This window comes from Lytechinus variegatus, chromosome 2, assembly GCF_018143015.1.
Source record: "Lytechinus variegatus isolate NC3 chromosome 2, Lvar_3.0, whole genome shotgun sequence".
Taxonomy (NCBI): Eukaryota; Metazoa; Echinodermata; class Echinoidea; order Temnopleuroida; family Toxopneustidae; genus Lytechinus; species Lytechinus variegatus.
The window spans coordinates 26,815,248-26,840,815 of NC_054741.1; the positions used below are offsets into that span (position 1 = coordinate 26,815,248).

General features: G+C 37.1%; 2 protein-coding genes and 1 long non-coding RNA gene across 3 annotated transcripts; all 3 read right to left on the reverse strand.

Moving 5' to 3' along the window:
* Positions 1 to 440: 440 nt before the first annotated feature.
* On the reverse strand, positions 441 to 11,609 carry LOC121407714. Its single transcript, XM_041598904.1, has 4 exons — positions 11,303 to 11,609; positions 2,821 to 3,008; positions 2,408 to 2,497; positions 441 to 1,378 (listed from the first exon to the last, which is right to left on the reverse strand). Exons 1-4 carry the CDS (start codon positions 11,537 to 11,539, stop codon positions 1,285 to 1,287), a joined length of 609 nt encoding a protein of 202 aa, XP_041454838.1. The 5' UTR covers positions 11,540 to 11,609; the 3' UTR covers positions 441 to 1,284.
* Positions 11,610 to 13,317: 1,708 nt separating this feature from the next.
* LOC121407717 lies at positions 13,318 to 19,644 on the reverse strand. Its single transcript, XR_005968943.1, has 2 exons — positions 16,183 to 19,644; positions 13,318 to 15,904 (listed from the first exon to the last, which is right to left on the reverse strand). It is a non-coding gene; the product is annotated as an uncharacterized LOC121407717 (long non-coding RNA).
* A 1-nt stretch (position 19,645) lies between these two features.
* Positions 19,646 to 25,360, reverse strand: LOC121407715 (PSME3-interacting protein-like). Its single transcript, XM_041598905.1, has 6 exons — positions 25,309 to 25,360; positions 23,285 to 23,396; positions 22,788 to 22,886; positions 21,753 to 21,874; positions 21,195 to 21,322; positions 19,646 to 20,638 (listed from the first exon to the last, which is right to left on the reverse strand). Exons 2-6 carry the CDS (start codon positions 23,391 to 23,393, stop codon positions 20,338 to 20,340), a joined length of 759 nt encoding a protein of 252 aa, XP_041454839.1. The 5' UTR covers positions 23,394 to 23,396; positions 25,309 to 25,360; the 3' UTR covers positions 19,646 to 20,337.
* Positions 25,361 to 25,568: the final 208 nt, after the last annotated feature.

Consider the following 25,568-nt stretch of genomic DNA (forward strand, 5'->3'; position numbering starts at 1 on the left):
ATTTGTGATGTCTATATACAAGTGCTTGATAAAACATCTTAAATCTGATAGCACTACTCAATACAGTAGTACTGTATACATAGTAGTTTTTCGCGTTGGTTTCATTTTCACAAATCAATTTTTTGAGAATTTCTCCTTGATACATGTCCATTTATGCAAAAAGAAATGCTACCGAAGTCTAAATTTACACCTTGGGCCTGTTGCATAAAACTTTTTAGTCTGAGAAAACTCTGGTAAAAACTGAAAATTAAGGTTAGTCTGATTTCTGCCATTGATTTTATAACAGGGCAAAAACTCTGGTAAAAAACAACCCGAGTTTTTTCAGGTAAAAAGTTTTATGCAACGGGCCCCTTGTTGCAAACTTCCAAAGACGGTCTAGAACTGTGAGAATACTTGTATATAAAATATATGGGGTCTAAAGTATTTTGTTACATCCAAGCATACAATCATGATGCAATTTCCCCTCGGCAACTGATAAACCAAATTTCAACCATAATAACGTAAAATGGCACAATGTTTAAATATCTAAATTGAACATTTGAACTCTACTAACGTACACAAAGACTTTCAATATTTACAGTGAGTCCAATTCAAAACATAGATGAATAGCGAGGTAAAAAATGACATAAAAGGCTACTGAAAAGGCAAAAAAATGCATTTTTCTAATGCATAATAAATAGTAGAATTAGTTTAAGTTTGGAATGTTTATAAGTCAAGGTGATATTGAAAGACAAGAATTCACACAAGTAAGGCAATTGCGATTTTCTATTCAATAACTTAAGCACACATTTACAAAAGCACACTGAAATATGTTTTTACAAATCTAGTTGAAATACAATTTCCTATCTTTGGAGAAAATAAATAGTTGACAAGGTGAATAGATATAAAGGTATTGGGCAAGTCCATGGAAACTGTTGCATTCATAAAATGAAATGGTAATTTGGACAATATTTGGTAACTGCAGTGCAAGGCATCTTGTAAAAGGACTATGATAGTCTGCAATACAACACTGAAGACACATTTAGTTATAACATATTTCCATTATCATCAAAATGTGTATGTTTCTTCAAAAATTTCTTTTCAGCATGAAAGAAAAATCAGACCAAGACATAAAATTGATGAAAGTCTACCATGCCAAACCTCTGAACTACTGAGGGAATACATCAAACATCAAAGAGTGACAGTCTACAAGGAACATCACATTTTATTCTTGCAATCAAGCTCCTCTGATATCAAACTGATAAAATTCCCATCAATGGTGTCTCTCGGGATTCCTTCCTCAATCTAACACTGGTCATGGGGACAAAGTCGGTGCAATGCATCATGGGCCTCATGAACGCCATTGTCGCGGGCAAATTCCAGAAGATTTCTCGCTTCCCTGTTTTAAAGATATAAGAAATATAGCCCAGTTAGGGACAAATCCATGCTAACAAGAAGTAGGGGAGACCGGGGTTAGTTGGACCATAAAGTATTTTACAAAACAAAACAATGGAGATACTTCTTTTCCATTCTCGACTGCCCAAAAATTGTCAGATAAATGGTAGTGAAATTTCTTCAGCCAGGTACATGAATGCACTGTCAAGAATACAGGGCCCCTTCTTACAAAGAGTTACGGTCGATCCAATCAATCGTAATCTACGGATATTCATCAGTGTCATAATTTCTTTTACAGGAAATTTGTAAAATAACCTTTGTGAACAATGGAGAACACACCAAATTGTCAAGAAATCAATGAATTTATTGATATACATTCATATCTAGACATTTTTTTTAACAAACTAGCATATCTTATATGTTGACGTTGCTGGCCATCCATATTTACGATTGATTAGATCAATCACAACTCTTTGTAAGATGGGCCCATCAAAAACCAACATGAATACCATGGTATAAATGCATAAGAGTAGTGAATTAGCATGTTATCATACAAATGAGACAATATTACAAGACTACACTACTCAGATTATGGGAAAGGAATCTGACCAGATTTGAGTAGTTGAAGACTAAATGTGGTATTATCAAAGATGCTTGATCGTATCTGCTTAAGTGTAGTAAACACAGGTGCCCTACATTGTAGAAACAGTATCATAACGCTACAGGCCAATAAATTCAAGCAAATTGAGAAATGCTGTTCAGTTCTCTCATTTCAGAGTCCTATTTTGGTGATTAAACATTAATCATGTGAAAGTTTGAATAAAACATGCAATTCTCCATAAGGAGACATCTAGGTTTTAAAGTGGTTATATTTCATCAGTCCATCAGGCTCTGCAAAAAAATTGCTGGCCAGCAGTAAAAAAAACAAAAACATTACAAATCAGCCTGACTTAATCCCCAGCCAAAAACTTCTGTCTATCAAAGTTCTAAGATGAAGGAAAACCTACTGCTAGGTCCATGAACTTCAACTTACTCTTTACTTTTGACATCAGTTTTGTAACCGTGAAGATGACCTATGGCCAAGTTATGAGAAGCATGTGGATGACCCTTGTCCGCTGCAACCCTGTTAAAAGGATGTTGAATAAGATGACAATGTTCATATTTATCATGAAATATTTGATATAAATGAGGAAAGAGTTTTGTATCCACGCTATGAGCGGACAGGTGTTTATTAGTAATTTTTCTGATCTTATTTTGCTCTGACATTTCTCCAGGTACATAGTGATACATTTCCTGACAAATTGTTCGGCAGACACATTTACAGCTTTTATAATTCTGTTTAAAAGTTTTGTTCATTTCTGTAAACATATTATTTTCTGCTGAACTACTACCAGAGCTTATTTTGTAGAATAAATGCATATATTACATGTATAGGAGAATGGATACCTGAACCATTCCATGGCCTTGTCTTCATCCTGTTTGGTGCCTTCACCCCAGAGTAATCTCTGTCCCACCATGTGTGCCGCATGAGCTTGCCCCATATGGGCGTAAGCATGCGTCACATGGAACTGTAGGTTGTCCATGTAGTAGTAGGAATAGTAGATGAAGCATGCTACCAAAACTACAGCCAGGATCTGGAAGGAAATAATGAAGAAAAAAATGTCAATACTTCTAACACGTTTATCAATTCAAGATTAAGTATGTGGGACGCAGATGTTTGTGATTGCAGTGCAATGTTTTCGAATCTGGAGCAAACTTATAAGTTATAACATGTGAAGAAATAGATATGGGTTTTGAATTGATTGTAAGACTAATAGAGCTGTGGAAGAGTAATCTAACTTAGTTGTAAGCCTGAGTCGAATCGATTTTAAAATCGGTGTTCGATTGATGTCATCGAACACCGGTGCAGATTTTGCAAAATCGGTGCATCGAAAAAAAAAAAAAAATACGTCGGCCGGCCGATTCGTTTGGTTTACACAATCAATCATCAAAATATCAGTAATGTCCAACTTTACTACTACTTACTTGATTTCTATTGCCCCCAAAATGAAACCGAATGAGTAATTATGATGCTATTCACCATTAATTTGAAGTTTATTTCGATCATAGTTCGAGTCTTACTCGTCTGCTCGTGCCGAGATAATTTATGCACGATCATGAATTCATGAATGGAAGTCATGGCCATCGATCGTGCATGCGCAGTACTGTTCTTTAATCAACCCAGAAAATGGCCGGAAATTGACGCGATCAACGTAAAATAAATCTTGCTTTCATGAACAATATTAAAATCATGACCATAGAACATTATTAAATCGTAATATTTAACAATAATTTGCATATGATAATCATTAATATGAATTTAGAGCTTGATGTGAAACGTTTGTATTTCGTTTCAATTTTCAATGGCGGACATCTCATGACGATCGACTTGACTTCTTGAGTCGAGCTAGTGCACTTGTCTAAAAAAAATAATCATCACGTCAGGATTGATTCTCGAACATTGTCTACATGCAAAAACTCTGTTCAAGTTCGTAATATCACCATATAATAACATTTCACATGACAAAACAGAGAAAATTGCGTTTGATATTTTTTCCCATCAATTTGAAGCTAGTTTGTGCCCAACTTTGGGCTCTGATTTCATGAATGGGAAAATATGTCATACGTCATCAAATACGCATGCGCATTGTGCTTATTTTCTCGGAGCTTGGAGGAGACGTCCAGAGATGGAATAACAATAGAAATAATCCCAGTATTATTTCTTCCATATGAACATAACATACTTTGCTGACATCGTCAATATTCTTAGTATGACCATAAAATCTTGTTAAATCGTAATAATTTAGATGAATTTAGGGCTCGATTCGAAACATTCGTATTTATTTTGATCGCATGCTCAATTGCGTCTAAAAAACTGGATTGTCATTATCAGGATTAATTCTCGAACATCGTCATAACTCATATTCCACAATCTTTCCTCACAATCGTTATATCAGCATTGAATAGCAATTCAAATGACCATCCAGAGAAAATTGCATATTTATTCCCATAAATTTATTTGGAGCTCATTTTGGATCCAACTACACAATCTCAGGCAAGTTACAGCGCTCTCCGTTGATTGCACTTGTTTGCTGGCGCTGACGTCAAGCACGCCTGTCGTTTCGGGAGAGTGAGTGTACGGAGCTGCGGACGGGGCTGGTGAATGGACTGCGAATGCTAGTCGACCGAAAATCATTCGGATCGACTCTGCGTGATTCATGTCTTTATTATTGTTTCATTTTAAACTTATATGTTGTCATCTGCAAATATCATTGTTGAAGATATTTTGGGAAGAATTCTGCTTTGGTCCCGGCCTTTTTTGTGTGTTTTGTGATCATGGAAAATACAAACAAACTTTGCTCTGTCATCTGCTTGTGCAACGCTCACCCGGCCAACGCCAGCGCATACCGTCAGTGCGTAGTGCATATGCAAAGCGCATCGCATCGACGCAAAAACAAGACTAAATTTTCCCCGCCTTCAATATTCGATGCATCGATGTTCGATCGAATTAGAGCTGTCGAACACCGGTTTTCAAAATAATCGATATGACTCAGGCTTACTTAGTTGCTTGTCATTAGAGTTCGTCTCAGACGCCTGGTAGTTGCATCAATTATATTTACTTATACAAAATATAAAACGTTTTTTTTTCTCTCTTAAACCCAAGTACAAACCATAAACAGAACACACAGAAAACACCAGTAGTAAGCGCCTTATAAATGTTATGTATTATTATTATCAAATCGGAGGTCCAATTTTTATGGACTCAACCTGATATTCTGTGATATAGTGTAAAACCATCTGAGATATTCCTCAAAGGCACATCCACTTTGCATGCATTTCAATGTGAGTGCATGCTTAGTGTCAATAATTGATAGATATCTATGTTAGGAGAGTAAACTCATGTTAGTGAACTACTTTTATATAGGCCTAGATGCATCTAGCATCTCAAAATGACCCCCTCCCCCTTTGGCCCTTCAGACAGTACGGTATTAAGTCAGGTGATTGATTGTAATAAATCCGAATGCACACATCTACGTGTCAAAACGTAAATTAAAAGAAAGAGGATTTGCGTGCTGTCGCCAAGCGGAAGACAAAGAAATCAAGATGGCGACGTAAACACGGCCGTAAGCTCTTCCCATCTTTTCATAACATTTTTCTTGGTATTTTAATGAATTCTTCTATAAAAATGAAATCAATATCGCAGAAATGTTGGAAATGAAATTGAACCCCATGTTTTAGGGCTAGATCTTTTAGAGGGAAAGTAGAAATCTTGGGGGCAAAAGTTTCAGGTTTTGTATACCCGTACGTGGGTGAATATAGCTTGGCATCCCAGGCGTCAGTGGGGAGTAAGCCTACCGTACGTAGATTAGATTCTAGATGACTTTTACTCCCCAGATGCCTCCAGCGTATACTACTAGGGCCTACAGGGACTCAAGTCAATGGCCATATGTTAAGATCGGATAAATCAGGGATGTGAATTTGCACGACAGCCGAGATAAGTCACTGTTTTTGTTCCTTTTAACTTGATTTTCCCCTTTTTTTTGGCAATTAATGCCAAGAGGGAATACATTTAATTTAGCATTTTGGTCGCATTAATTTTTCAAATTTGTTATTCATTAAAATTATCAAAGACAAAAATTGAGCCCCAACGGCGGGGGGATTTTGCATTGCAAGTCCACTAATGCCATGGTGGCTGCAAGATAGCGAGCCGTCTGTGTACGAGGAGAAATTTAAAAAATGTTTAAAAACTCCTCGAAACAGACGGCTGCCGGCGCTAATGCAGTTTCGCACCGGCCGATTACCAGCACACCTAATCACCAATACTTGTTACCAAATGTCATGACAAGTCTCTCAGTCACATTTCGATGTCAATATATCCACCACTTTTCAAAATATTGTGATCGGGAATGGCCAGCGAATGGCTGTATTTCGGCTTCGATCTCAACGTCGTTGATCGACATCGCTCCGGGGATCGCTTGGATTCACCGTGCACCGTAATGTTGATATGAACTGAAGTTAGCAACCAAATCATGCGAACATAGATTCGCATGCGGCATGCTGGCAGTTTGTTCGCCACATTTTCGCATGATTTGGTTGCTAACTTCAGTTCATATCAACATTACGGTGCACGGTGAATCCAAGCGATCTGCGAAGCGATGTCTACGCCGACGTCGATCAACGACGTCACTCTAGGCGACAACGCAATACTTACCCGTGTTAAGAAACTGGGACTCCACTCACGCGCATTTGGGCCGCCCTAGCTTAGAACTAAGCTTTGTTTCACGAAAAATTGAATATTCTTATAATTCAATACATGTAACTAATTAGATTAGTACTGTTAAATCGGTACTCACCGGTTCTTTTCTTGAATTTTCTTGAAAATTCCCACGCTTCTGGCTTCAATTCTGCGATAGATTCTGTCGCCATAGACAGCTACACGTGCAACTTTATTTATAAATGGAGCGCCCCTTACGAGAGTCGCTAATGCCGCGGAAAAATTGTTAGGCATTTTGGCCTGTGGTCAAGGCGTTCTTCTGTTCTATTTTTTTTATAGGTATGAGATCGAAATCACAGCGACTATTCACACTGTTCCATGATTCCGAAAGGAGGTGCAACACCCCCCACCCACATGGGCGCAAATCCCAGGGGGACACTTCCCCCTAACCCAAAATAGTAGGGGCACATTATCAAATGTCCCCCTACTATTTTTGTTCTTTTATATATGATGGAAAGAAATAGGCCTACATCATTTAAATCGAAGTAATATGTATTTTGGACGAGACGACCTTCTTTTGGGGGTGATAAACCTTCCTTTTTGTTTTTTTTGTTAGTTTGTTTTTGTTTTTTTTTTTGCCTGTTTTCCAGCCCCTGGTCCCCTACCTTAGATTTCCACCCTTGCCTCCCACTACTCTTGATATTGTTTGCGAATCTGTTTTGTAAATTAAAGGGGAATTTCACCCTGATAAAAAGATGATGAAAATATGAGAAAAATCATTTCAAAATATCGATGAAGGTGTTATTTGACAAAAAATGGAGTTGATAGAATTTAGAATGCTTGATTTATTGTGACGTCTATAACGAGCAGTTGCTCTATCCTAAATATAAAATGCCCAAATTTCCCATTTTTAATGGTCCGTAACGACCCACTTTTTTCTTTTTGATAACAAGTATGAATTGATGTACTAAATGTACCATAAAAATCATTATCATGTATTTCTTGACATTTCATTTACTTTTTTACCATAATAATAGCTGCTTGCAAAGGCCTACGCCGTCACAAAAAAACCCGGGGGGGGGGGGCCACTTACATTGACGAGTGGATACCATGCGCGACCAAAAAAAAAGGAAAAAGGATGTCCTTTTCACGATAGGACACGTTACCTACGTAACGTGATAAGGGTGTCAAAAACACAAAAATAACGAAAAAGGGTATCTATTAATTCGCTAGGAAAACCGTCGTGTTTAGGGTCTAATTTGCGGGGATGATAAAACAAAATCAAAATGTTTTATAAAGGATGTCCTTTTTGCTCCAACACTTCGTGTTTAGAGTCCGATTTGCGCGAGGTGTAGAAGGTGGGGTCGTACTAAACCAAATAAGGTAAAGCCGACGACCGAAGGACCCGTAACAATAAAACATTCCTGTACTTATTTAGGGGTTCATTTCAGGGAATATTTGCCAAGAGTATCGTTTTGTTTCCAATACTTGTTAAGGGTAGGGTTTCACACGCCAATACTTGTTAAGGGGTGCATTTTCAGAATATGGAAATTACGTGTTTAGGGTGCTTTTCGAGACCCCATGGTCGCGCATGGTATCCACTCGTGAATGGAAGTGCCCCCCCCCGGGCAAAAAAAATCTTACCTTTGAAAAAGATTGGTGGGGGATGGATTTTCCTCGAACGCATACCAATTTTTTTTCTGCTATTTTCATAATAAACTTTAAATGAATTCAACTTTGCACTACTTAATTTTTTTCAAAGACAAAATAACAAAATTACATCTCGTCATCATCATCATCACCACTATCATTAGCATCACCATCATCATCACCACAACCGTCACCACAACCATCATCATCACCAAGATAATTTTCATCATCATCATTGCCATCATCATCTTTTTTTTCTTTATTTTTCCCCCATCCCTTCTTCTTTTTTTTTCTTCCAATATTCCTCCTTTTTTTTTAGAGCGGCACACCGTCATGCTCCCTCACTGATTATCCGCCTCTATATGCTTGGTGTTGTATAAATTGGCGGATACCTCATAAAATGAAATACTGAAGAGAAAATAAGGAAAGGGAAAAAGTAAGAAGAAAAAGAAGATGAGAAGAAGACAAAAAGAAAGCCAAACAAATGAAACAAAACAATGTCAAAATTTCGTAATAAAGTCTTCTACGTCAGTTTAATAATGATGTTTTCATTGAAATGAGAACAAAAAAAGAATTGAAACCATAGGCGGCGGAAGCGGGGACGTTCCCCCCTAAATTTGTTGTTGACCTTCTTTTTTTTTTTTTTGCTTGTCAATTTATTTTCCTACGTCCCCCCCTAAAATGTTTGGGTTGAGAGCCTTTTATTTTTTTGCTTGTCAAAATTTTTTAGGTTGTCCCCTCCTAAAATTTGGGGCTTCCGCCGCCAATGATTGAAACAATGAGGTAAAAAGGACTACATTATATAGTGTAAAGAAATAGAGGGAAGCTCCGAGACAATAAAAAGGTTGAAAAAGAAAAAAATGTGAAAACACAAAGCTCTCACAACATGAGCAATTGAGCATAATAACAAATAAGCGAGGACAAGTAGCTGAGGGACCCCCCAACTCTCTCTCTCTAGTTATCTATCTATCTATCCGACTCGATTATATAAGAGAAGAATTTACTAATCAAAATATTATGAGCAAAAAGCACGAGCTGATATTTTGTATGAATAATCAAAACTGATAGAGAGACGCAATCGAATTATTCGATTGCGACAAAATTGATGATCTGAGAATTTATTGTTTTTAGGAATTCATTAAAAGCATAAAGTTGATCAGCATTAAAATATGGCAGGCGCAACCCATGAGCTAAAGCTTTATAGGCATACACCGATAAAAAATTTTAAGTATTTTTGGTAATCATGAAAAAAATTGATATTTCATGAAAGAAAGCTCAAATCCCGAGGAGGAATATTCTTATGAATTGACTTTAAAAAAAACTGTGGTAAGCCCCCGGGGGGGGGCACTCGACCAAAAAAGTGGTAGGGGTGTGCCGCGGGAGAGACAAAAAACGGGGGCCCGGAGCGGGCTTATTGTAAAAAGGAGGGTCCTCGGAACGGGCTTCGGAACTACCATTTTGTGAAAACGGGGGTCCTTGGAACGGATCGCCAGCAAATGAGTACGTGCATAGTGCACCCCTATGGAATGGGCAAGCGTGCATGATGCAGCTAGCGCGGCCTCCGCCGGGTGCGCTCGCACAGAGACGATGGTCGGACAGCGCTCGGCGGCCGCTTTTCACCAAAATCGCAGCAGATCAATGCGACCGGAACGGCGTAACGAAAAATATGCGAAGCTTTGGAGCGGATTTCTGTCTTATTTTTTTCTCGATAAGAAGAAAATGGTATGCCTTGGAGCGGCTTTCTTTGTTCTTTTTCTCAATAAGACAAAAATGCTATGCCTTGGAACGGAAATTTGAGTGTAAAAATGGGGTCCCCTCCGCGGCACATACCCACTATGCATTATATACTGAGTGCCCCCCCCGGGGGTAAGCCCCATTTAATATTTGATTATAAGTCGAATAAAACAGTAAAAGCTGAAAAACGTTCGCGTGATATTTGGCAACCTCCCCCCCCAAAAAAAAAAATAAATAAATAAAAAATAAAAAAAAGTTTTTAACTATAATAATGATCGAAGGTAATTTTGTCTCGCGTAGAACTGGACAAATGAAAAAAAGATTGTCACTAAAAAAATGAAGGTAATTTTGACCCACGTAAAATTTGGCGAGCCCCCCCCACCCCAAAAAAAAAAGGAAAAAAGGTTTTAACAAGCAAAAAAAGGCTAAAAAGAGAAAGAAGAGACAAGAATATGAACGAATTAAATATCCCCATTACAAATAATGCTGTGATCATCATAATTAGGGGTCGCATAACTAGTATGAACAACGTATTTAATTCCAAAATATTTACTACAAATCTCAATAGGGGGATCGGGCAGAAATGCTCACCCCCACCCCCCCTCCCCCCGATCCGCCACTGATTCCAATCAATAATGACATTTATCTGCAATACTGATACTTTGGAATCAAGATACTGAAGATTGATACGCTTTACATAAATTATGAACGTCTGACAAAAAGATAATCTACCGATCACCTGACCGATCAGCTGACCAGTTCGCGTATCACTTCGGAGTTGATCACTCGTCGCAGCTGTGTGGAACGCTCACCGAAAATCAACAAAAAGGGCCTGAAATGTAAGTTTATTGTAATTCATTTTAATTTCAACTCATTTTTGGAAGTATTTAAAGGCTTCCCACCAAATGAAAGTCATATCGCATAACTCCAATTTGTATTAAGGCGTACATTTACCAAAGTCTTGGGTTTGAAATCAGAACTGAATTGTCTAACCCATAATTTTGGGTAATGTCGCCTATGAGGTCCATACATGTTAATGTTTGGACCTCATTGGTACTAGGAGTGAACGACGTTGAGATCGAAGCCGAAATACAGCCATTCCCGATCACAATATTTTGAAAAGTGGTGGATATATTGACATCGAATTGTGACTGAGAGACTTGTCATGACATTTGGGAACAAATATTGGTGATGAGGTATGCTGGTACCGGTATAGGTAACCGGCCGGTGCGAAACTGCATTAGCGCCCGGCTGCCGGCTGCCAGCTGTCTAGCAATGCGCATACCGTACCTCCATCATTGTGGTGAGCCAAGTGTCAGGTTTCTTCCGGCGAGCCAGATACACCTTCCCTGCATAAGGCAATGATGGATCTTCTTCGGGTCCAGATTCGTCTGTGAAAGCATACTTTTCTTCTCCTTCTTCTCCCTTAAAATCTTGTTTTGGACCATCATCATCATTATACTGGTCAGCTACAAAAACATTCCTCGCCCTCAGACCGTCTTCAAATACCTGAGAAAACTCCGCCATCTCGACCAGAAAAAAATCTTTGGAGATGGTATTGATATGATGTCAACAAATAAACGCAAACGCAAAACGTCGATAATTTTAATGGTGTCGTAAACGTTCAATCTAAAAATGAAAAAGAAGAGTCGAGATGTCAAATGCCACAACCATGACATCCCAATTTTTTCGCCGGGGACCAGTTAATCACATTTGAGATAAGAACGTTTTCAGAACACCGCCCCAGGCAGTGTTTATCCTCATTCAGCATACAGATTGGAGGGGTTTGCCCACCCCCCCCCAAAAAAAAAAATATATATATACCATATATATAGTTCCATATGACCTATAGGAAAGAAAAAGATGTATGGGACGATCAAGGAAAAGAAAAAGGGAAGGGATAAAATTTAGAATTAGCCTATATCTGTCACAAAATTTCACTTCAAAGAGATTACACCAGTGTTGCAACTTTGGGGGCATGCAAGCAGTGACACCTAGCTAGCTGGTATATATAGTGGCGTAATTTAATGAGCAAAAAATTTGAGGGGGTACATTTGGCAAAATTAAAAAATCTGAAGTGCAAATTTTGGTTCTCAGATGAGAATAATGATTATACCATATATGCAGCTGACTGGAGAGCAAAACAAACACAAACCCCAATATGCTAATTAATGTTTATAAATATCATCAAGCGGTAGTACAATGTAAGGTGAAGAAACTTGACAAAACAGGGGCTGCGAACAGTTTTGAAAGTGGGGTGAAGCGGCTGACAATGCAAAAAATCACAATCAGATTTGTCTACATGCACAGTTTGGGGAAAAAAGTGGGGATGGGGGGCTGCCACCCAGAACCCCCCCCCCCCCCCCCCCCCCCCGTCTCCATGGCCCCTGTAGTTGACTAGAGTGAATCAATAAGCAATAAATTATTTTGTTGACAGTCTAGCTGCCTTGTAACATTGATACCCCTCATCTCATCTCATTGCTGCTAAGACTCCTTGACCCATTCTGTTCCAATTAGTCATCACGTCTTAACTGGTTTACAGTCCCTTTAATGAATTCACCTAGCTCACAAAATACTTTCCTCTCTCCAAGAAAGTTTCATCATCATCATTATCATCACCACCATAATCATTATCATCTTCAGCATCATCATCATCCCCATCATCATCCACCTCCTCCTTATCGTCATCACCATCATCATCACCATCATCCTCATCCTTATCATCATCATCATCATAAGAATAAAAAAATGATAATATATGATTTGTATAGTGCACGTATCCACCTTGCTAGGTGCTCAAGGGGCTCCTACAATAATAATAATAATAATGATAATAAGTATTTTATACAACTCAAATTTGTCTTAAATCAATTTGTCTTGTTTGTTTGTTTTGCTTGATCTTTGTTCATGTATGGCTATTATCTTATTATATTCTAGTGGAGAGCAATTTTTTTTGTAATTATAGTGTTGTGAAGACAAAATCTTTTTTGGACTAGCCACAGGCTGAATCGTAAACCTTAGACGTTTCAGACACAGATACAGGGAATGGGGGTGTGGAAGGTGTGGCAAACCAATGATCCTCTTTTTCGCTTTGTTTTCTGGAGTCCAAACACGGTCATTTGTGAGTAATTACCTTTTTTTAGTCATCTCTTGATGCTTGTAAAACGTTTTGGAACAGAATGCACCCCCTTTAAAGTCCTGGATCTGTGTCTTATTCTTTTTATCTAAAATTCTTTCTTTACCAGAGGATGTCTCTCCCATATTCTAAAAGTGTTACCAATATTCAAGACTCCTGTAAAATGTCTAAAGGCTCATAATTTAGATTATTTATTCAATATGGTCATTCAAACTGACCTATAAACTGTATCTCCAGTAACATGGAGAATAAATTTACAATGTACTAGTATATCACAGGTGTTCATGATCACTGATAACCTTTTAAAACTTATGTTACCAATAAGCTTTATAGTTGTGAACAACATTTCTTCAATGTCAACTACAGCCATAGCAGGAAGGCTCTAAGGACAATATGTAATAGCTATAGCAAGATATGAGTGCCCAAAGTTGTTGAATAGGCCCATGCCAAGCCTTTAGGAACAAAAATCTTGTATATTACTGAGCTTGAATATATAAACATCCAAAAAAGTGGTAGAAGAAATTTGTGAATAACCAACATGTATTCGAATGACTGAACTACATGTAGCATGAACAGACAATATCTCTGCTTAGTAGACTTATCAAGCTCGTACGGCCCCAGTTAAACGAACTATATATCAAATGAAATTTATTCATCAAGTTTCATCGCAACTGTGTGTAACCTACACTCACATAATTAAAAGAAGATAATAATACTTTATTCGTATTTGAACCATTCAGTTCATGAAGGATTTTTGTCTCTTGTCAAGCAACCTTAAGATGCCATAGCATGCTAATATGGCATGCATCTACTGATTATTTCAAATTTAATAACTCAGTTGACCAATAGTTTATCACAAACATGATTATGATATTGAGAACATCAAAGTAATACATTTTATACATAGTTCAGAACAAAAAAATAAATTCCTTTCAAATCAAATGGTACAGTATAACTTTTTAACATAATGGCCCGTATTCTGAAGTCAGGTTAAACATAGAACATGGTCTAACTCTGTGCTTAAATTATGGGAAGCCAAAAGTGTCAAAATTTTTACCAAGTTGTATGTTTCTTATGTTTACTGTGCTCTTTCCTGATTCATTCATCAATGGTGAACACAATCACCTATTTATACTTCCTAGACAATTATGAATGATTTGAGAGCCAAACAATCTGAAAAATAATATCTCTACCATTATTGATTATGTGCAACTTGGCTATCCATACTTAAACCACAATTTTAAACCTGAGTTTAAGTTAAACCTGACTTCAAAATATGGGCTAAGGAGTTATTCGTGCGACAACTTGGCAGAGGAATTCTAAAATTTACAGCTAAACTTCTTGGTAAGAGCTAAAAATATCATGAAGGTACATGTAATTAATGGCCTTATGCAAAGAAATGGCGGGACATCATATGCCATTACCATGGCAACATATTTTCTGACACACTCAAATAACATGTCTTGCACTCTTCACTCCAAGACCTACGTGTGAACCAAGTCTCATGAGCATTATTGGTTTGCTCCACAACACATTTCCCTGATTTGGTGCAAATATAAGTTTTCCTTTCCTTGTAGTGAAACATGAAAAAGATGTATAAAATCTGCTCTAAGGCATTTTAGTCCTTAAACTCACTAATTTATCAAACTAGTTTGTAACAAAATAAATGACCAATATATCATAAGAGTAACAGTATACTCCTAACAATAGTGCAATATTTACTTTGACTTGAAGATAAAGTGATTGAATTCTTAGTATCAGAAAGTGTTACAATTCATTTAGCCACAAGAGGATTTGGATGAATCCCACACATTTGCTTAAAATGCTTATCAGCATAGAAACTGTAGTCTGACCGTGCACAGAGGGACAGGGGTGAGCAAAGTGCACCAGAATTGGTTTTGGGTTATGCAACAAATTTTGTTTTATTAATGTTCTAAGCAAAGATAAGAACCCGTAGAATATCCCAAGCAATATATCCCTATGAAATTGATCATAAGTAACACACTTTTTCAATATTACAAGAAAATGACTCATTAAGGATACATCATGTGTAATTTTTAATTCTATGTGATTACAGAGATTAAAGAAAAAAAAATTACCTCTCGAGAAGTAATTTTGCACAAAACCACATGATAATGGGGGTTCTAAGTCTTTTTTCACAAGCACTTTTTACACGACATTCTGTTGATTGTTGTGCTCAAATTACCATGATGGTCTATGTAATACTTCATGCTACACTGATACCAAATTTAGCTGCAGCCACTTGCACTTTCCAAAGAAATCAGATTTTCCATCCATATCATACATATTCACAAAGTCTATCATAAAATCCTTCCAAATTAGTATCATGTGTATTACGGGTATACCAAATGTATCATGATTTTGATAAATCTATCCTACCTGAAGATTTACTCTCTAAGATGTCTGAATCCATGAAGGATATTTTGTTCAAATGCCTGGATAAGTGGAGAGAAAAGCCATCGCAAACATGTAACATTACTCAAGAAGTAAAAACAATGGCATAATAGCAATATCATCAAGAGTTGATTCAAATGTGCGTCCAAACACACTACTGGGGCTCGACCAACTAAAGACTGGGAAGAGTTATCCACAAGATCTAACCAAAGGCAGGTATGAAAACTGTTGAGTCACATTGAACTGTAAGAACTAACGTTTGCTGCATCACAAGGAGTCTACGAAAAAGAACCCAGCTCTGAAATATGATCTGAAATTTGCTATGATTTCCCCATCTCGACCTGTCAAGATCAGGAAACTTGCCACAAGACAAGAGAAGATGCCTAAAGGATACGCCCCAGATGAAGATTTATCATACATCGTAGAAACAAACACGTTGAAACGATCATCATCAGAACGTTAGATTGTCAGCAAAGAGAAAACATGCCATCATCCTGCAAACATTACCTAGATTGATTCCTCTCCAGAATCATCTTGACCATACAGCATTAAGAATCATCTAGGATAAAAAAAAATATGAAATATGATCTGAAATTTGCTATGATTTCCCCTTCTTGACCTGTCAAGATCAGGAAACTTGCCAAAAGACAAGAGAAGATGCCTAAAAGATACACCCCAGATGAAGATTTATCATGCATTGTAGAAACAAACACGTTGAAATGATCATCATCAGAACGTTAGATTGTCAGCAAAGAGAAAAAATGCCATCATCCTGCAAACATTGCCTAGATTGATTCCTCTCCAAATCATCTTGACCATACAGCATTAATAATCATCACGGATAAAAAAAGGACAATACCAAACATTAGTGAAGGGTCTAGAGGATAACGAGCATGTGCAGTGCAAGTTAATTTGCAAGCATGAATTTGATGGCTCATCAAGTCAGAGGAAATTTAATCAATGGTTTTTCTACTCCAGAGAGAACAGCTGATAGCTTGTAACGCACAACAGTCAACAGTGGTTCCTCTACAACTGAAAAGGGATGATCAGATACTGTAGGAGAATTCTGTCAACATCTTTGCCTTCAAATTACGAAAGATACTACGTAGGTAATCCAGAAGGTGGGTGCATCAAAAAGGCAGGAACTATGTTAGAAACTATGGATGTTGTTCTGGATATAACTTAAGATGTAAAATAAAGATGGTGTGACTGTGATAGGCATGCTTCACATGTAAACTCCAAATTCTTCATGTTTTAACACTGTTAGAGGTATTGTTATGCTTGCATAGTAATAACTTTAAGCTCAGGAACATACTAGATCATCAACATTTTGTTTGGATCAAAAGAACTTGTGCATTTGTCGATTTTCATCTTTCAATTTTCATCTTCAATACACTGTTCATTGAGCATGTGCCATACAACTAGAAGTGGAAAGAGTCCATCAGGGAAATCCCATCAGCAAGCTCAGCAAGGTCGCATTCCATCACCTAAGATTGATAAGGGGGTAAAAAGAGAGGTTACCAGACCACGGTGTTTACATAAACCTTGAGGAAATCATGGATCAGCTAGACGATGAGCAGATGGGGGCAGGAGGTAACCATGATGACATCTCCAACATAGTTAAAACTGCACTGGAGGCATGCAGCTCTTAAAGCCGCACTACCAACAATAGTGCAGGCTGTTCGTGATGCTTGCGTGACAAGTTTAAGGGACATCATCAATCCCTCTCTGCTGCACATGTAGTTTAAACGGGATGAATTGCAGCAAGAAATGAAGAAAGAAAACTTGCGATTGCTCGGCCTCTCAGATAGTGAGGAGACAGATGGCCTCATTGAAAAGGTATGTGGCATGGCCAAAGATGTTGGTGTGGAGATAAAGCCAGATGACATCTCAATGTGCTATCGACTGGGTGGGCTGCACACAGACAGAAAACCCAGGCAAGCCATCGTCAGGTTTGTAACTAGGTAGAAGAGTGACAAACTTTTTGATGCTCGGTTCAAGCTCAAGGGAAAGGATCGCTACAAAGGACTTTTTATAAATGAAGATTTGACCACCCTACGCTATTCTGTGTTCATGGCTGCGAAGAAAGCTCCACAAGTAATAAGTGCATCAACTAGGCAAGGGACAATAATTTGCAAAATGGATGACGGTACCTTCAAAGCTATAAGAACCCCGGATGATCTCATTGAAGTTGGACTAGACGAAATCGGCTACAGAGATTTTAAGCTCCATATTGTAAATTAAATATGCAGTTGTCGCTAGGGACACTTCAAACTACTTAAGGAATCTGAAGACTCAAATTTTGAAGTTTCTTCTTACGCATTAAGCCCAGATTTAATTGATAATATCCTAGGAAGACATATTGCAAATTCATTTAGTATGAGTCATGTTAACATTAGATCACTGCAGACAAATTTTGATGGATTATCCTTACTTTATGATAATTTGGATTCGAAGTTTGATATCATTGCTCTATCAGAGGTTTGGAATGTAACAAAGAGCTACTTGGCTTTATAGCTGGATACAATCTTGAGGTTAAGTGTAGAACAGGTAATATGAGGGGAGGAGGAATGGGAGCTTACATCAATTCATCTTTAAGATATGTTGTTCTTAATTTTGATGTGGCAAGTTCAGAGAGTCTTTGGCTTGAAATAAGCATCAAGACAAAAAGATTCATTGTGGGCATAATATATTGTAGACCAAACAATGATATCATTGAATTTGAAAATAGCTTGCTTGATGTTCTGTCAACTTTAAAGCTTGATAAGGTAAAGTGCATTATGACTGGTGATTTAAATATTGACTTTTTAAATGATCATCAAAATACCAAAAATTCAAAACGACTTTGCAATGTTTTGGTTTAAAACAACTTATTACAACTCCCACTAGAGTTACAAAACTAACTTCTTCCTTGATTGATCATATATACACAATTGTTAGTACTTTTAAAACTCATGCAGGTGTAAAAGAAACAGATTTGTCAAATCATTTTCCTATATTTGTAGTTTTTGAACATTGCAACTTTAAAGGTAAACAAATGGGAAATGAGGGAATGACTTTCCGCAGTTATAAGAATTATGATCAAGACAAGTTTCAGAGATATCTAGCAGAAGTTATATGGGATATCATCTCTAGACAAAAAGATGTGAACAAAGCATATGTCATGTTTTTAAAGTTGTTCAGTAAAGTAAATGTGATAAGCATGCACCGATGGTGTCAAAATTATCTAATCAAAAGAAACACTCTGCCAAAAATCCATGGATCCATGGATTACTAAAGAAGCAGACTTGAATACAATCACAGATGTGATGGTCAAATGCAAACTCCATCTCAGCATAGTGGACCAGAAAGGCTATTCAACGTGCTCACCAAAACAAAATCTTCCACGAGATGTACAGAAATATCTGCCATGCGACTCAAATACAGTTTAACAATCTGGTAGAATGTCTTGCTCTGATCAAAAGACCTACATGTATAGCGTATTTCTTCTTTATAAAATGATCAGGTGCTTCAAGACTGCTTGACATTGCTAACTAAACTGAGAAATAAACTAAAATAAACTAAATAAACTAAAGAAATGGCGTAGATCTTTGAATGAACACAAAAAAGTGATCCACACGAAAAAGCAAGTGATCAATGATTGCTTCAAGGAAGAGCTTGGAATCAAACAAAGTGGGTGAACCTAAACAAGGTACAGGATATACAATCGATGGGAACATGGCTAAGAGTTTTCAAGAATGTAAAGGCCTTTGAAGATATTTGTGGTTTGAATTAAGGGCTAATAGTACGGATTACAGAATGATTTGATGGCTTTAGTTTGCAAACTTCCATTGCTAACAGCTTCGGAAAATACTATAGTGAGAGTCACTATAGTGAATTCTGGTATCCACTTACATACTCGAGATAACTGTACCCCAGGAATTAAAATACCTACTTGTATTTTACTATTACCAATACTTGGTAGGGGGCCCCTCTTTGATTGGGTGGTACTCCATGTCATTTACTGCATAGTTTGTAATCCGAGCACAGACTTTTCTTGTTTGGTTGTTGTTGTGGTTTGCTTGTATACATGTACATTATCATCGCTAGCATAACCTGAAAAAAAATTTCTTCCTCTTTACAATATCAAAATTATGAAATTTTACATTTAGAGCAGCAATAACGGAACTAAAAGAGATGTTTTGGTCTGAGCCAAGCTAATTAAATATGTGAAACCTCTCTAGTATTGAATATCCCTGGAATAAAGCTACTTTTTGAGGACCTGCTGACTGAAAAGAGATCGCTCCTGCATACCAAATTTGACCGTACACGTGTAAAAAATAGTTTTGGGTGCACTTTGGATCTATTCTGGCCCACTGTGGTCTGCAGGCTCAGACCCTGATTGAAACCTTAACAAAGTGGGTCTTCACACAAGACTAGCACATATCAAAATTGCTGTTTAGGGCCTACAGTATACAAGTCATTGTAGGTTGATTATTCAGACCAGTTTACTCGGGGAAAGGGTTTGCACAGCAGACTAGGTGGAGAGCATAAATACAGGAAGGTTTCACGAACCACCTACATTTTTTGGGGTGTGAAAATTCAAACTTCTGATAAAATATTTCTACTCACCAGAACTTATTTTCAACCCCTTATTTATATCTCAAGCCTGCTAGCATCTGATTCAGAAAAAAAATTGTTCGGTGCTCTGTATTTAAGCATGAATGATGTTCAAGATGCCTTTTCAACAGGAGCTCAAGTCTGAATTACAAATGTTTCCTGTAGAAACACATAATCATTTTGAATCACATTTGTGTCTGGATGTGCCTTTATGGAACACTGTCTTCATCAGTTCGACTCCTTCTGAATCACTACTGTCCGAGTCGGAATCTTCGCTGCTGTTTGAATATGACCCAATCCCTGGAAGAACTGCAATACACTGGACTCCTTGAACTTCACCAGTACTGTCCTTTGAACTTTGATCATTAGAGCTGTCGTCAGATGAAGAAGTTCCTGTTGCTTTAGAGGATCCATTATTCTTTGAGCTTGTGGCTGCAGAGCCTTCAGGGGATTTGGACTCATCTGTAGAAGGTGGCCTGGAAATGATACATAGATGTCTGTTTAATCTCAAGTAGTTTTGTTGATTCAAATTAATTTTCTTTTTCAATGATAATTCAGTTTTACTTTATTTAGATCTTATTTTATTGGGGGTTGAAATAAGTGGAAAAATAGAAAACTAAAATGAGATAGAACCTAGAGTATATATTCTATTTTAATATTACAAAATGACATAAAAGTAATTTTGTCTGAGTTTTTCTTGATTTTGCAATTACACGTCCCAGTTATATATTTACATTTATTTTTTTTTTTCTGGGGGGGGAAGGAATTTTATTTGGGGGGGGAAAAAGAAATCACAATATCATTGAAAAATCATATGAAATACACCAAAAATGTAATGGTTAGATCTGTAATAAATTTCCTATATCTTGCACCATAATGAACAGATTCATGAGAAATTTGGTGTTTGGAGGCGTTCCATCATGCTCTACCAAAATCTGATCATGAAAATGCTGAACCCCTCCCCCCACACAAAAAAAAATTAATGATATCACATTTGGTTACTATATTACTTTAATTGGGCTGTGTTATTACCTCTTTCTCTTGACTGCACCAGCTAAGAGACTTGCTTGACTTCTCTTGTTTCCTGTCTGTACTTTCCTTTCACCTGACTGGGACGCCTCTCTGCTTGTCACTGGTACTGTACTGTTCACGACTAATTCGTATTCAGATTTAAGTCAAGGTCTAAACTATCACTTACTGGCAACCTTGCAGCCCTATATGACATGTAAATTGTAACAAATTCCATTGATTCCTATTTCTTTAATAGTACACGTACAGTTCTTGTTAAACTGAAAGGGATTTTTTTTCATAGAAACATGTATAAAATAATGCATCTGATGATATTTTGACTACTTGGGTAGATCAAGTTGAGATCTTATAGAATTTATGGAATTTACATCATTTGCTAAAACTTCATTACTTTAACTTTAATAAAAAAAAACCTTAAAGGTTTTAAAAATTTTGAAAAAAAAATTAACACTTATTAAAATGGATGTTCATGGAGCTATTACCATTATGTCTCACAAGTATCAACTCTACTTTGCAATGTAAAGTCAACAATTTGATAAGCCAGCAGGATGTAAAGGATATCTTGTATTCATTGATGATTTGCTTCTCTTCTGACATTCTCTGAGCCTGAACCTTCATTTGTCTTTCAGCAACTTCATTCAAGAATTTGGACTCCTCGTCATCAACTCCCCTTATCATGTTTTCTGAAAGAGGATACAAGTGAATAACAGTGGTTTGACAGCACATACAAAATAACCATCAAGAGTACTTTTGGACAATCCTAAGTTAAATGTTAAAAAAATATATAAATTCATGCATCTTGACTCCTTTCACCCAAAAAAGACTGGGACAGGGGTGAGGCTAAAATGCCCCCTAAACATTTTTAGCGATAAATCTGTAACATGACATGTTTGTGCTGTGTCGTTTCAGGACTTTTTTCATTTAAGTATCAAGCAACTTTTCAGCCCAATTTTGCAACATCCGTGTATGCAGTTCCAAAATGAAACGGCTGAATCACGAAATAAATACCATTGCCAAAGTCATCTGATAAACTATCCTGTATTTTAGTTTGATGTGGCTTGATCTATATGGATTGTGAGGATGAACCATTCATTTATATAATTGACTTTCCAACTAAGATTTCCATTAAACTATATCCAAATCAATGTGTCAATGATCAATCCATTTATAGCTTCTGACCTTCAATCTTGATACATGAAAATCTTATCATATCCCTGTCACTCTTACCTGCCTTATGACTATGATTCGGTGACCTTTTACATTACCAATAACTTTGTCTTCAACGTGGAAAAGGTTCATGGTTCACCATGTGTAATATGAAGAAGGGAAAGGAAGTAGAAGCAGAAAAATTGAAATGGAAAGACAAGAAAGGATGAAAAGACGTAATTAGAAGACAGTCAACCTGCCTGAAACGTTGAGTAACCTCTCTTCACTTCATCCTGCTTCTACTCAAACCATCACTACTCAAGCCATATTCAGCTCATCTCATCTGGTCTACAGTCCTTTTCAGGACTTCACTCAAGAAAAAGAATACTTCTCATTTCCTCTCTATACAGCTGATGACCTTTAAAACTGCAATGAATCGTCAATACTTACTAAATTTGAACTGCTCTTCATATTCTGACTGCTTCTTGTCTTTCTGCTCTTGGAGTTTTTCAAAAAGTGAGCGAGGGTCATACTCCTCTTCTGGACATTCTATGAAAAGATACAAGAACAAAATGTTATGATGTGTCAAATTTTATTGATTCTTATCAGCACACAATATATTTTTTCGGACCACTGCCTCTATCTTGTCTGTCAAAATCTGTCAATAAAATGACATTACTTAATTTCAATGAATACTATAGATGTATGAAATAGTCAAATTCACATTGTCACTTTATTAGATGGACATTAAGGTCTGTTTTTGATATACAGGTTTTAGAAAATTATGAATGAAAAAGAAAGTATATTACAAAATAAAACTTTCTAAATTGGTGGGTACAAGTGCACCTTATCGAAATATCATCCCCCCTAAAAAACAAAAACAAATAAGCCAGAACAGTATACCTGTACATGTAAGAAAATTGGAAATGTTAAAAAATTATTCAAACCTTCTGGTTGGTCTGCAGTACGAACTTTATCCCACTCTTCTTGTCGACGTTGCCGCTGCTCAGACAGCTCCTTCTCAGAAACAAATGTTTTGACATTTGAACTTGCCATTATCTGAAAAGATAAAAGGAACAAGGTAAATTAGGGAATCAGTTGTTAAATTATTTCACCTTGATAATCATGATCCCTTGAATCGTTCTTTTTCACTCGATTTGAAAAAAAAAGTACTCAGTAATAAACCTGTATATTCCATCAACCCCCATTTTCTTCTCTTCAAATCCACTGTCACTTCGAGACAGTTAGCTATCTGCTCAATTCTACTTTTTCAACTCAAAACTCATAGACTAAGCAAAAAAGATTATAGATCTTAGTGTTTATCTTTTGCTCTGTCCATTATGGGTTTCAGTAACGTACACATGGAATCAGAAAGAAAGCCAAGATATTAGTGTGCTGAAAACTCCAATGTTTTTTAATTTGGTGGATTGACAATATGTTACGCCACCTAAAGTTTTTTGACCATATTTTATTGTTTGAGAAAATAAAGGCTGTGAAAATGTGTTTTATCCTTTTCTATCACCTCTGTATTTAAATTCCCTTTTGAAAGATACATGTAGTGCGCAGACAAAGTATTTTAAAAAGTGTATTCAAAATTATTTTCTGAAGCACAAATTCGCTTGTTCCATGATACAAGGATGGTCGGAAAAACATTCACTCACTGTACTATTAACATAGCAAAAAAAAAAAAAAAGCAAAAATAAGAACAAAAAACACACACAAAAAAAACAGAAACATCAAAGTCAAAACAGAATAAACAGAAAATCAATTGAATATGAATCACAGATCACATCTCAGTATTAATGATTATGGAAATTAAAAAAAAGGTAAAGAATATTCATGATGAGAACAGTCAATATGACTGACTGGTTGCCAAATTCTAGTATTAGTAGCACTGACGAAAATCCCGTGGATACATATACATCCCCCCCCCCTCCCCCACTTTCAAGATAGAAAAAATATTTTTTTAATCATTTTTCAAATGGTTAGGGCCTAGTAATAATACTTAAAAAAAACTAGGGATTAGGGAATGTGTGGATTTATCTTTAAACAAGTTAAATGCTATCAATATCAAAGTGCTAACATGTAAATTGACCCACCAGTGATGATTAGTAAGACCCCCCCCCCCATGCCATGAGTAGCCTGGGGCATTTTGGGGAGTGAAAGTCATATACTGGACGTATGGTCACTCCCCACTAATGCCTGGTACTCCTACCTATATTTCCCCACATACGGGTACAAAACCAGAAACTTTCGCCCCTGAGAATTCTACTTTCCCTCTAAAAGATCTAGCCATTAAACATGTACATGGGGTCCAACTTCATTTCCAACATTTCTGCGATATTGATTTCATTTTTAAAGAAGAATTCATTATGCGATTTGCGTGCTGTCGCCAAGCGGAAGACAAAGAAATCAAGATGGCGACGTAAACATGGCCGTAAGCTCTTCCCATCTTTTCATAACAAATTTTTTTAATGAATTCTTCTTTAAAAATGAAATCAATATCGCAGAAATGTTGGAAATGAAGTTGGACCCCATGGCCATGTACATGTTTTATGGCTAGATCTTTTAGAGGGAAAGTAGAATTCTCAGGGGCGAAAGTTTCTGGTTTTGTATCCGTAATGCGTATGTGGGGAAATATAGGTAGGAGTACCAGGCGTTAGTGGGGAGTGACCATACGTACAGTATATATGACTTTCACTCCCCAAAACGCCCCAGGCTAGCCATGAGTCAAGACAAGACTCAAGAGGCAAGGCTATCTGCGAGCTCTGATCCGCGAATCCAAGACCAAGGCGAATCCAGTGGAGCTCCTCGCGGCTCGCCGGCCTTCGGAGCTCGGAGTCCTCGACTCTCAGTCTTTTTCGGGCCTTCTCTGACTTGGGCATTATGGGGAGCATTATCATGATCATGCGCCGAGTGTATGGCATCCGGAGCGCAGAAGTTGATGAACCATGGCTTCCTGAACACTTACCAAGACGTTCACTTTGATCCTAAATGTAATTATATCTTCTATTCCCCTCAGTCTTCTTTCGTTAGAACTTTGATCTGGTACCCTCATTAACCATGCCTTCATATCATCAGCATAATTGGTCAGTCTTCCAGTACCGTACTGTGTAACTAAACCTCCAATTTGAAAAGAAAAAAAATATCTCATTCTGTATCAGTGGCCGATCTAGCTTTTAATTGCTAAGAGGGGGTTTGACAAGTTGGTTTGAGCTGCGAGGTAAATCG

Coding starts and splice junctions, on each gene's coding strand:
- LOC121407715 (XM_041598905.1), bottom strand. CDS start 23,393: ATGGCAAGTTCAAATGTCAAAACATTTGTTTCTGAGAAGGAGCTGTCT. Junction 22,887..23,284: donor TACTGCAGACCAACCAGAAG/GTTTGAATAATT, acceptor ATCTTTTCATAG/AATGTCCAGAAGAGGAGTAT. Junction 21,875..22,787: donor TGAAGAGCAGTTCAAATTTA/GTAAGTATTGAC, acceptor ATCCTCTTTCAG/AAAACATGATAAGGGGAGTT.
- LOC121407714 (XM_041598904.1), bottom strand. CDS start 11,539: ATGGCGGAGTTTTCTCAGGTATTTGAAGACGGTCTGAGGGCGAGGAAT. Junction 2,498..2,820: donor AAGGCCATGGAATGGTTCAG/GTATCCATTCTC, acceptor TCCTTTTAACAG/GGTTGCAGCGGACAAGGGTC. Junction 1,379..2,407: donor ACTGATGTCAAAAGTAAAGA/GTAAGTTGAAGT, acceptor TCTTTAAAACAG/GGAAGCGAGAAATCTTCTGG.